General features: G+C 60.6%; 1 protein-coding gene across 4 annotated transcripts in view; it reads left to right on the top strand.

Moving 5' to 3' along the window:
* KIF21B (kinesin family member 21B) overlaps positions 1–11,764 on the top strand; it is a 45,020-nt gene that overhangs the window by 17,766 nt on the left and 15,490 nt on the right. For all 4 annotated transcript variants that reach the window (XM_061383736.1, XM_061383735.1, XM_061383734.1 and 1 more), the window contains exons 9-21: positions 873–1,062; positions 1,516–1,579; positions 1,653–1,853; positions 2,179–2,260; positions 2,552–2,669; positions 3,372–3,563; positions 4,988–5,187; positions 7,800–7,907; positions 8,341–8,409; positions 8,749–8,981; positions 9,110–9,257; positions 9,338–9,532; positions 9,616–9,717. In XM_061383736.1, coding sequence (XP_061239720.1) covers positions 873–1,062; positions 1,516–1,579; positions 1,653–1,853; positions 2,179–2,260; positions 2,552–2,669; positions 3,372–3,563; positions 4,988–5,187; positions 7,800–7,907; positions 8,341–8,409; positions 8,749–8,981; positions 9,110–9,257; positions 9,338–9,532; positions 9,616–9,717 — 1,902 coding nt within the window. The remainder of the gene's footprint in view (positions 1–872; positions 1,063–1,515; positions 1,580–1,652; positions 1,854–2,178; positions 2,261–2,551; positions 2,670–3,371; positions 3,564–4,987; positions 5,188–7,799; positions 7,908–8,340; positions 8,410–8,748; positions 8,982–9,109; positions 9,258–9,337; positions 9,533–9,615; positions 9,718–11,764) is intronic.

The raw sequence follows: 11,764 nt of genomic DNA, 5'->3' as shown, positions 1-11,764 counted from the left end.
TTTTATTCTGCCGCATGTGCCGTGTTGGATCAGAGGAGACTCAGGCTGCAGCACAGAACCATGAGGACAATTGACGGGCCCACACGAGTGGTCCGGCGTACCTGGGGGTGCTGCAGGGGAGAGGGCTGGCCCCTCATTCAGGTGGCCAGAGAGGGCCTCAGGGGAGAGAGCCCTTCATTATGGGAACAAGTGAGATACCAGCAAAAGGAGATGGGGCAGGCGTCCTCAGGTGCCAACAGGCCACGAGCAAAGGAACAGAGAAGGGAAATGAGGTACTTTGGGGAAGCATCCCATTCTAAGGCAGAAGTCACCAAGCAGCGGCCCCTGGCTCGAACCTGGCACACAAGTGGGTTTTCGTTTGACTGGCCCTTTGCTTTAAAAGAATGCAGGGGTAGTTGTCACTTTTCTGAAAATTAGGGATTTCTGTTTTCTTTAAAACGTTGAAGCTCTAACAGTGTGGCGCCAGGCTGGCCAGAGTGGTCCAGGGGCGGCCCCTTCTGGGCTGCGTGCAGCTCCGTGTGCTGCGGTGCCCCTCGCCCTGCCGCCTTACACCTGTCGCCCTCATTCGTGCCCACCCCGGCTCTGGGTTTTGGCCTTTGGGTTAGTGTTTGTGGAGACAGGAAGCTGAGCAGTGGAGAGGGAGGTGGGTTGAGATTGTGAAGGTCTGGAATGGCTGGTCATGAAATGTGGACTTTCTGTTGTCACGGGGGCCCTGAAAGGTTTCTGAGCCCTGGGAGACGACAGCTGGCAGGGGGAGCTGGCAGGGCTACTGTGCGGGGGTAGAGGCGGGGGTGATGGGGAAGAGCTTCGTGATCCCCCCACCCCCCACCCCGTCCCTGACTGCCCCCCTCCTGCCCCCCTGCCGCTCCCAGGGCAAGAGAGTGACTGGGGAGGATGGCGCCGAGGGCTACAGCGACCTGTTCCGGGAGAACGCCCTGCTGCAGAAGGAGAACGGGGCACTGCGCCTGCGGGTGAAGGCCATGCAGGAGGCCATCGACGCCATCAACAACCGCGTCACCCAGCTCATGAGCCAGGAGGCCAACCTACTCCTGGCCAAGGCCGGTGAGTCAGGTGCGCCAGGCGGGCGGGCCCCTGCCCCCACACCCTGCCCCCACACCAGCCCAGGATGTGGGGCTCACAGGGCAGCCGGCTCTTCCTTTCTCTGTAAATGCAATCGCACGTACTGTCCGTGATGCTTTACTTCGCATGATGCTGTGTTAAACACACAAGCCCACTTAATTCTCTTAAGCCACATAGTGTTCCATATGTGGTGGTGATGAGTGATTTACCGTAACAGCCTCTGTTGATGGACATTTGCTTGTTTCCAATCTTGCTGTTACCAGCACACCGGGGTCTCTGCACCCACAGACAAGCCCCTCTCTGATAGAAACTCCTACTTGGACAAGGGCACGTGCTCTGCCCTGTTCGGGGCACTGATAGGAGACCACAGCCTGGAGCTAAAGGGCCTCCCTGTACTTACCTTCTTAACTGTCCCTGCCCCCTGCGTCCCCACAGGAGACGGCAATGAGGCCATCGGTGCTCTGATCCAGAACTACATCCGGGAGATCGAGGAGCTGCGGTGAGTGGACACCCGCACACTTGGGAGCCCAGGACGAAGGCAGGGCCGCTCACCTCCCACCCCCACCCCGCAGGACCAAGCTCCTGGAGAGCGAGGCCATGAACGAGTCCCTGCGCCGCAGCCTCTCACGGGCCTCGGCCCGGAGCCCCTACTCCCTGAGCGCGTCCCCAGCCGCCCCGGCCAGCTCCATGGAGGACGCCTCTGAGGTCATCCGCCGAGCCAAGCAGGACCTGGAGCGGCTCAAGAAGAAGGAGATCAGGCAGCGGAGAAAGAGGTGAGGGGAAGCTCTCCCCAGGCGGCCCGAGGACCCCGTGCTCAGGGGCCGTGTGCACCCAGGTGGCCTAGGGACTCACCGAGAGAGGCTGCTGTGGACAGAAGCCCCCACTGCCGAATGCTGGATGCCCCCCGAGGAGGAGGGGGAGGGAGGATCCCACCCGGGCTTAATTCTGGGCTGGGGGCTAGAGAAGAGTAATGGAGCCCTGCAGAGCTGGACCCAATCCCACCCAGTGCCTGAAACTCTTCCCACCCCAGCTCTCACCCTGCGCACTCACTCAAGGCAGGTTAGCCCCCTAACCTGTCCCTCCTTCACTCCTGGGCAGCCCAGAGAAAGAGGCCTTCAAAAAGAGGGCAAAACTCCAACAAGAGAACAGCGAGGAGACCGATGACAATGAGGCCGAGGAGGTGAGGGACCCGCCCCCTCAAGCTGCCCCCATGTCCCTGCCCAAGTGGGTCTCCACAGACATCCTTGTGCACCGTGGGGGAGGGCTCGGGTCAGCCTTCAGTGGGTCCTGTGCCTCCCGGTATCTGACTGGTTGCCACAGTGACGTCCATCCCTCAGCCCCTCATCGCAGTTAGCTGATGCAAGTGGGAGGCTTCTCCGGGTGGGACTCTCCCAGGAGAGAGGGTGGGGAGAGAGCCCCCCTGCCGTGGCCCACCCCACTCCCCACCCTCCTGACGGTGCCTGGCACCCAGGAGGACGAGGAGCGAGAGGAGAGTGGCTGTGAGGAGGAAGATGGCCGAGAAGACGAGGACGAGGACTCGGGCAGCGAGGAAAGCCTGGCGGACTCCGACTCTGATCCAGAGGAGAAGGGTGCGTGGTCCCGGGCGGGGGACCCGAGGCAGAGCTGCCTTCCACGGGGGCCCAGAGAGACTGCTCGGGGCAGTGGCTGTCCGACGTCCAGGCGGGAGCTCAGACGTGCAACCCATCAAAGCAGAAACTTACTGAGCACGTGTTGGTGCCGGGCTCTGAGCTGAACTCAAGCCCGTGAACGTGCCCAGCCTCCCTGTCCACATGACCACCCTGGATGGACATGTTAGGACCCCTCCCTTGGTCACCACCGAAGAGCAGTCCCACAAAAGTTGGTGGTCCACCCCTGGGTGTGGGGGATGCAGAGCTGGGCCTTGGACCGAGGCCTGGCTGTTCCGAAGCCCACTCCTCTAAGCGGGCCGTGTGTCCCTCAGCTCTGACCCAGAGTCCTGCCAGCTGCTCTGTGTCCTCTCCCCTCTGCAGCCCCGCCGGCTCCCGGGTCGTCCGCAGCGGGTGGGCATCAGCTTCTGGGGCTCAGCAGGGGCGGGTGAGATGCCTGGTGCCCCCTGGTCCTGGGCCCAGCCCTGCACTTCTGGGCTGCTCTTCCAGGGTGTCCCCACCAGGCAGCCCCTGCCCACCGTGGGGTGAGTCAGTTCCCCTCGCCGCTGGTCACTGAGTGGTCACGGCTGGCCAGAGGAAGGCCCTGTCCCCATACCCTCGACCCGGGCCCCCAGCACCTCAGCCAGCGTGTCTCTGCACCCACAGAGGTGAACTATCAGGTGGATCTGGCCGACCTGACGTGCGAGATCGAAATCAAGCAGAAGTTGATTGATGAGCTGGAGAACAGCCAGCGGCGGCTGCAGACTCTGAAGCACCAGTACGAGGAGAAGCTGATCCTGCTGCAGAACAAGATCCGGGACACGCAGCTGGAGCGCGACCGCGTGCTGCAGAACCTCAGTGAGGCCCCGCCCTGCCCTGCGAGGCCCCACCCATCACGAGCCCCGCCCAACCCACCGCGAGGCCCCGCCCCACTTACCATGAGGCCCCGCCCCACCATACATATTAGAATCCTTTCTATCTCCAGGCACAGGAAGGTGACACCCCTCAGTCTTTTCCTGAATTCTCTCCTAGGATGTTTCCTTTGGTTCCGTTTACAAAGCTACTTCTCACAATGTGTCTTCTGTACATCACTCTCAGCCCGTTCATCCTGTTACTATTCACTCACTCACTCACTCACACATTCACTACTCAGCACACATCCGTGGAATAGTCTTGCAGAGTGGCCGTTGTTCTAGGCGCCAGAGTTGTTGCACCGAGCGCTCTAGTGGGGAGAGGCAGACGGCAGGAAGTGGCGGATTCTATAGCATGTCGGGGTGACAAGTGCCACTGGAGAAAGCAGCAGGGAAGGAGGCAGGGCGTGCTGGGGAGGGGGTGGACGTGTTGGAAAGGGTGGTCGTGGAAGACTCGCTGAGAAGCGGGAGTCTGAGAACGAGGGAGGGGAAGAGCATTGCAGGCAGAAGGAGCAGAAGATGAAGAGGCCCTGGGGCGCCCCGATGACTGGGCATGGTGGGAGGGCACGGTAGCAGCAGAGGAGGCCAGAGAGAAATGGCCAGATGTGCCAGTCATTTTAAGGACTTCTGCCTTCTTCTCTGAGGGACGTGGGAAGCTGGGGCTTTGAGACATGTGATGTAAATTTTGAAAGCACTCTGACGAGATCGCTCCAGCTGCTGTGCAGGGAAACGCGAGTGGAAACTTGAGACCTGCTAGGCAACTGTTCTAAAGGTCCTGGTGCGCGATGGTGCGGGCAGGAGGTAGTGAGAAGCCGTCAGATTATGGATACATTTTGAGGATGCAGACAAAGGCCTTTGTTGGTTGATTGGTGGGAGATTACGAGACGGGAGCCAAGGATGTCTCCAGTACGATGTTAGATACTGAGATGAGGAAGACTGCTGGGTGAAGGGGTGGGTTTGCACTTGTTAATCTGCCATGTCTGTTGGCAGATCAGGTCAAGAGTGGAGAGGCTTTTTTCTTCTGGCAGAACCCCTGTCACTCTGTCTTCTCTTACTAACACTTCCCCTCCCCACTGGTCCAGCCCTCTCCTCCAATCATGGGTCAGAAGCGAGCCAGTGGACCTGGTCCTCAGGCCCCTCATAGGAAGCTGGCGAGCATGGGCTCAGAGATCTCAGGATGAATCACTTCTTTAAGGTCCCTAGAATGTCCTTGGGTGTCTCCTAATGGAGCCCCTCCTTGTTCACTAGAGGGAACAGGCTGAGGAGGGTGTGACTCACCCGCATCACGCAGTGAGACCTCCCCCCGGCCCGGTTCGAGCCCAGGGCACTGGGGCCCGGGGACCTGCGCCAACGCTGCCCTACTGCACGCAGGTACCATGGAGTGCTACACAGAGGAGAAGGCTAACAAGATCAAGGCGGACTATGAGAAGAGGCTGCGGGAGATGAACCGGGACCTGCAGAAGCTACAGGCCGCGCAGAAGGAGCACGCGCGGCTGCTCAAGAACCAGTCTCGCTACGAGAGGGAGCTCAAGAAGCTGCAGGCCGAGGTGGCTGAGATGAAGAAGGCCAAGGTGGGGGCCGGGGCCGGGGGTGGGGCCAATGCGGGGCCAGGGTGGGATCAAGATGAAGACAGCCTAGGTGGGAACTGAGGGCTAAGATGTGGCTGGGGGCAGGGCCAAGATGCAGAGGACCAAGGTGGGGCGGGGCCGAGATGAAGAGGGCCAAATGGGGCGGGGCCAAGGTGGGGTTGTGGGCGGGGCCGAGATGTCGAAGGCCAAGGTAGGGGACGGGGATGGGGTCAATGCGGGGCCAGGGTGGGGCTGGGGGCGGGACTTGTGGGCCGGGCCGAAAGGAAGAAGGCCAAAAGGGGCGGGCTGAGGGTATGGGAGGCGGAGTGTAGTCTCAAAATCCATTTGAAAGTGAAGAAAAGTGTTAGCTGCTCAGTCGTGTCCGACTCTTTGCCACTCCTGCCAGGCTCCTCTAGTCCATAGAATTCCCCAGCCAAGGATACTGGAGTGGGTAGCCTTTCCCTTCTCCAGGGGATCTTCCCGACCCCGGGATCGAACCCAGGTCTCCTGCATCGAAAGCAGATTCTTTACCATCTGAGCCCTAAAAATCCACTTACTGTGTTAAAAATAACCACTGTCGGCGTGGATGCTCATCTTGACACTTGGCATTGTCTGGTTCGACTGTCCTGCTCCTGGACCTTGTCCTCTTAGCTAGAGGTTGTGCAGGGTGAAAGCACAGGACCTCCGAGGACCCCCAGGGGCCCCGACCAGTGTGGTGATCTCCAGTCCACGCGCAGTGCTCGAGTCCTTGGGTCTGGGCCGCCTCCACCTGCGGACGCCGACCGGGGTTGCGGAGGATGCGGCGGACTTGGTCAGCGGGCGCCCTCTGGCGGCAGGAGGGAGGCCCTCGGCCTTGGTTGTCCCCCTACGGGACTCTCTGAAGCTCGTGGAGCGGTTCCCAGGGGAAGTCTGCCTGCTTCCTCTCTGTCCGCTTGCAGGTTCCCTGGCTAAGCCTCTCCAGGTGCCCCGGCCAGTGCGGGCCGGCCGTCATCTCAGGGGAGGTGACGCCACTGTAGACCTTTACGAGGGGGGATCCTCCTGTGGCTCTGAAACCTGGAAAAATGATATTAATGTAATAATGCCCACGACGTGTGGGAAGGACAGAGGGTCCCTGCGTGTTCCTGGGCTTCACTCTCAGCTTGTTCGGCCCTTCAGCAGGGACGCCCCTGGTCTGCTCAGCTCACTTAGTTCTTGTGAGCCTGGGGGAGAGGCTGAGAAGAGCACCCTTGGGCCGTTCCCGCAGTGGGCGTGCCCAGGAGGAGTGCAGGGTTTCGTCAGAAGGACCCGGGGCTGCAGGCATGGGCTCTGATCAGATGCCACAGGTGCCAAGGCCAGGACCCTCCCACTGCAGTTGACGGGCGCCCGTGCTCACGGAGGTGCCCTCGGGAGCGGGGACGCCCAGAGCAGGGCCGCCACGGGTCCTGATGTCACATGCCTGGAGTGTTCCCGCCGCTCTGAGACCGCCACCCTGTGATGACCCCCGTGGGGCTCAGCCACACAGGCGGAGTTGGGCAGATGGGCCTTCGTCCTGAAAGACACATTCCTCCCCAGGAAGTCTTGGGCTCTGGCTCTGACCCCAGAAGAGGGCTGTCACGTTGGGGTGCATGCTGGACCCCCATGTGTGGGGCTCAGGTCCGCTTCCAGCCAAGGCTTGCTCGCTGTAGCCAACCCCAGCCCTTTGGGGTAGCATTCACTCTGGACCCACAGGCCCAGCAGCAGGGAGGCCCCCCTCCTCTCTGTAGCTCCTCCCAACACAGCCACCAGCTCCCGGCCAGCCTCCCTCCCTGCCGGGCTGTGTCCTCTCCTGACTGTCCTTGGGGCAGGCTGGTGACGTTCCTTGGGTGCCTGAGGCTTCAATGGTAGCGGAGGGACCGCCCTGCCCGATTCTCATGTCCTCATCTTGTGGAAGGGGGCTGACCCCATGCACTAGAGGGAGAGGTGCCACCAGGCCCCAGGTGCTTGCTCCCCGTCATGCCGGGTCACCTCTGGCTGCCCTGACGATGCCCTCTGTGCCAGGAACTCAGCTCCAGACTCTGTGCTTGGGGGCTTGCCCTGCCCTGACCCACTGTAGTACCACCCCCACGGCTGTGGTAAGAGCTGGATTTTGAAGCAAAATGACCCGGACCACAAGCCTGGCCACCCATTGCTGATTTTGACTTTAAGTCATCTAGTCTCTCTGAGGCTCGTTTCCTGCTTATGAAATAGGAGCGATACCGCTTCTCTCATATGACTATTACGAGGGTCTGGGTGTATCGTGTGGGCTCCATCCATGCTCCTGGTTTTTACGGTCACCATGAGCCTGGCCTGGGAGCTCACCCCACAGCAGCTCAGCTCCATCCAGGCAGGATCACCTGGCTCCGGCCATGCAGGCTGGGCCCACACCGGCCGGGCCCTGGCGGTGGCTCCAGGTGGGGCCACCAGGGGCCGTGACCAGAGCCATGGGGGCCGAGCTGGGCCCTGCTGCAGGTGACACCTGCACAGCCAGGCTGGCAGTAAGGCCGTTCCTTTTGGGAGCTTGGCCAGGAGGTGGGTCGGCTTGAAGTTCTGTGGAGAGTAGGGGACAGGCCCCGAGGCGCTGCCCCGGCCTCACAGCCGTACCCCCCCCACACACACAGGTGGCCCTGATGAAGCAGATGCGGGAGGAGCAGCAGCGGCGCCGGCTGGTGGAGACCAAGCGGACCCGGGAGATCGCGCAGCTCAGGAAGGAGCAGCGGCGGCAGGAGGTGAGGGCGCTGCCAGGCCCCAGCCCGTCTCCCCGTGCACTGGCGCCCCTCCTGACCACCCGGGCCCCGGCAGGCCGTCCTCGGCGGTGAGGAGGTGCTTGGAGGCAAGCGCGGCCAAACGCGGGAGGGCAGGATGGCTGCGGGCGCCCAGCCTGCTCCCGTGTGGTTCCGAGGTGGGTCTGGAGCCCCGCGCCAGCCAGAACCAAGCACGCCAGCCCCAGCCTCCAGCCTGCAGAGAGGCCCGCGGGGCCCAGCCCTCTGCCCCAGGCTCCTCGCCCTGCCCTGGTGGGGAGAAGAGGCCGAGAGACGTCCCCTCCAAAGACCGGGTCCCCTTTCCCCACGACTTCTGGCTGCACAAGGCTGCCCTCCAGAGCCGGTGGGGCGGACCCGGCTCAGGGCTTAAGCGAGGGCTCCACCCGCTTCTCACCCCCAGTTTCAGATCCGAGCTCTAGAGTCCCAAAAGAGGCAGCAGGAAATAGTCTTGAGGAGGAAGACTCAGGAGGTGAGTGCGGGCCCCTGCCCAGCCCCCAGAGCAGCCCCCCTCTCGCCCCCGCCAAGTGCTGACCCTGGGTTACCCCGTGGGGGTGCTGAAGCCGGGGCAGGGGGGCGGGGGGGAGAAGGCTGCTGGTTCCGGTCCGGATGCCCGAGATGTCAGTTTTTAAAAAGAGAAGTCTCTTTTTTGTTCATTTCACGTCAAAGACCCCTTGGCCCTTTCTCCGTCCCAAACCCAGGCCAGGACGGAGCAGCCCCCGTATTCTCCCCACCTAGCACCCCCAGGCTGGGCCTTTCTGTGAGCCTGGGAGCATCCCGCCCAGTGGGCCCCTGTCCTCTGGACCCCTAGGTTTCTGCACTGAGGCGTCTGGCCAAGCCCATGTCTGAGCGGGTGGCAGGCCGAGTGGGACCGAAGTCACCCATGCTGGACTCGGGGGCCGAGGTGTCGGCCAGCACCACCTCGTCCGAGGCCGAGTCGGGGGCCCGCTCCGTCTCCAGCATCGTGCGCCAGTGGGACCGCAAGATCAACCACTTCCTGGGGAGTCACTCCGCGCCCACAGTGCCTGGTGCCCGCCCTGCCAGGTGAGGAGGCCGGGCACCTGAGCTTTGAGGGCCAGGGGTGGGGCCTCAGAGGCTCCAGGTGAGGGGCTCCACACAGTGCAGAGGCTAAGAGTGGTCCACTCTGGCCCCTCTGCCTGTGCCTCCCCCAGAAAGAAGTTCCAGAAGAAGGGGGCCAGCCAGAGCTTCAGCAAGGCTGCGAGGCTCAAGTGGCAGTCACTGGAGCGGAGGATTCTGGACATCGTCATGCAGAGGATGACCATTGTCAACCTGGAGGCCGACATGGAGCGGCTCATCAAGGTGGGCCCACCCCTCCGTCCCCTGCCCACCACTCCCCGGGCGTGGGGGGCAGCAGCCTGAGGCCTCGCCCGCCTCCCCAGAAAAGGGAGGAGCTTTCCCTCATGCAGGAGGCACTGCGCAGGAAGCGGGAGCGGCTGCAGGCCGAGAGCCCTGAGGAGGAGAAGGGGCTGCAGGAGCTGGCGGAGGAGATCGAGGTGCTGGCGGCGAACATCGACTACATCAACGACAGCATTGGCGACTGCCAGGCCACCATCGTGCAGCTAGAGGAGACCAAGGTGCCTGGGGGCCGGGCGGGCCGCACGGGCATGGGTGGGGCAGCAGAACAGTCGGGTGACGTGCCCTCTGCCTCCCCACCCAGGAGGAGCTGGACTCCACGGACACGTCGGTGGTCATCAGCTCCTGCTCCCTGGCTGAAGCCCGCCTCCTGCTGGACAACTTCCTCAAGGCGTCCATTGACAAGGTGGGCGGGCCGCTGGCCTCCAGGTGGACGGGCGCCTGCGGAGCCTGCCCTGGGCTGGAACGCTCACGGCTGGCTGCCCAGCTGCGTCACTCACGAGGGGACGCTGAAAAGTGGGGGTGATGGCTGGCCGTGCAGCTTTAATGAGGCAATGTGGCCAGGGGCTTGGTGTGGTCGCCGCACACAGCAGGGCCTGAGACTATGGAGGGGGAGACAGCAGCTTGTGTGTGTGTGTCTGTCTGTGTGTCTGCGTATCTGTGTGTGTGTGTCTATGTGTATCTGTGTGTCTGCCTGTGTGTGTCTGTGTGTGTGTCTGTGTGTGTGTGTCTCGGTGTGTGTCTGGGTGTCTCTGTGTGTGTCTCTCTGTGTGTCTGTGTCTGTGTCCGTGTATGTGTGTGTGTGTCTGTGTGTCTCTGTGTGTATGTCTCTGTGTGTGTGTCTCTGTGTGTCTGTGTCCGTGTCTGTGTGTATCTGTGTGTGTGTCTGCCTGTGTGTGTCTGTGTGTATCTGTGTGTGTGTGTCTGTGTGTGTCTCTCAGTGTGTCTGTGTCCGTGTCTGTGGGTGTGTGTGTCTGTGTCTGTGTGTGTGTGTGTCTCTGTGTGTCTCTGTGTGTGTCTGTGTGTGTCTGTGTGTGTGTCTCTGTGTGTCTGTGTCCTTGTCTTTGTGTCTGTATCTGTGTGTGTATGTCTCTGTGTGTGTGTCTCTGTGTGTCTGTGTCCGTGTCTGTGTGTATCTGTGTGTGTGTCTGCCTGTGTGTGTCTGTGTGTATCTGTGTGTGTGTGTCTGTGTGTGTCTCTCAGTGTGTCTGTGTCCGTGTCTGTGGGTGTGTGTGTCTGTGTCTGTGTGTGTGTGTGTCTCTGTGTGTCTCTGTGTGTGTCTGTGTGTGTCTGTGTGTGTGTCTCTGTGTGTCTGTGTCCTTGTCTTTGTGTCTGTATCTGTGTGTGTATGTCTCTGTGTGTCTGTGTCCATGTCTGTGCGTGTGTGTGTGTCTCTGTGTGTCTGTGTGTGCGTGCGTGTCTGTGTGTGTATGTCTTTGTATGTGCATATCTGTGTGTGTGTTTGTGTGTGTCCGTGTCTGTGTGTGTGTCTGTCTGTGTCCATGTGTGTGTGTGTGTGTCCATGTCAGTGTCTGTGTGTGTCTGTGTGTATGTCTGTGTGTCTGTGTGTGTGTCTGCCTGTGTGTGTCTCTCAGTGTGTGTGTCCGTGTGTTTGTGTGTGTGTCTCTGTGTGTGTCTCTGTGTGTGTGTCTGTGTCTCTGTGTGTCTGTGTGTCTGTGTCTATGTGTATGTGTGTGTCTGTGTGTCTCTGTGTCTGTGTCCATGTCTGTGTCCATGTGTGTGTTCTGTGTCTGTGTGTCTCTCTCTGTTTGTCTGTGTGTGTCCGTGTCTCTCTGTATGTGTGTCTGTGTCTGTGTGTCCATGTGTGTGTCTGCCTATGTGTGTCTCTGTGTGTCTGTGTGTGTCCGTGTCTATGTGTCTGTGTGTGTCCGTGTGTGTGTCATTTTGTGTGTGTCTCTGTGTGTCTGTGTCGGTGTCTGTGTCCATGTGTGTGTCTGTGTGTGTGTCCGTGTGTGTGTCTCTGCATGTGTCTCTGTGTGTGTCTCTGTGTGTGTGTGTGTCTCTGTGTCTCTGTGTGTCTGTGTGTGTGTCTCTGTGTGTGTGTGTCTGTGTGTCTGTGTGTGTGTCTCTGTGTGTGTCTGTGTCTCTGTGTGTCTGTGTCCGTGTCTGTGTCTGTGTGTGTGTCTGTGTGTGTGTGTCTGTGTGTGTCCGTGTCTATGTGTATGTGTGTGTCTGTGTGTGTGTCTCTGTGTCTGTGTGTCTTTGTCCATGTCTGTGTGTCTGTGTGTATGTCTCTGTGTGTCTGTCTGTATCCATGTCTGTGTGTGTGTCTGTGTCTGTGTGTGTGTCATTTTGTGTGTGTGTCTGTGTGTCTGTGTGTGTCTCTGTGTGTCTGTGTGTGTCCGTGTCTATGTGTATGTGTGTGTCTGTGTGTGTGTCTCTGTGTCTTTGTCCATGTCTGTGTGTCTGTGTGTGTGTCTCTGTGTGTCTGT

Source organism: Bos javanicus, chromosome 16, assembly GCF_032452875.1.
Source record: "Bos javanicus breed banteng chromosome 16, ARS-OSU_banteng_1.0, whole genome shotgun sequence".
NCBI classification, from domain to species: Eukaryota; Metazoa; Chordata; class Mammalia; order Artiodactyla; family Bovidae; genus Bos; species Bos javanicus.
The sequence above is the reverse complement of the archived record's forward strand: the minus strand, read 5'-3'. Positions and strand labels throughout refer to the sequence as shown.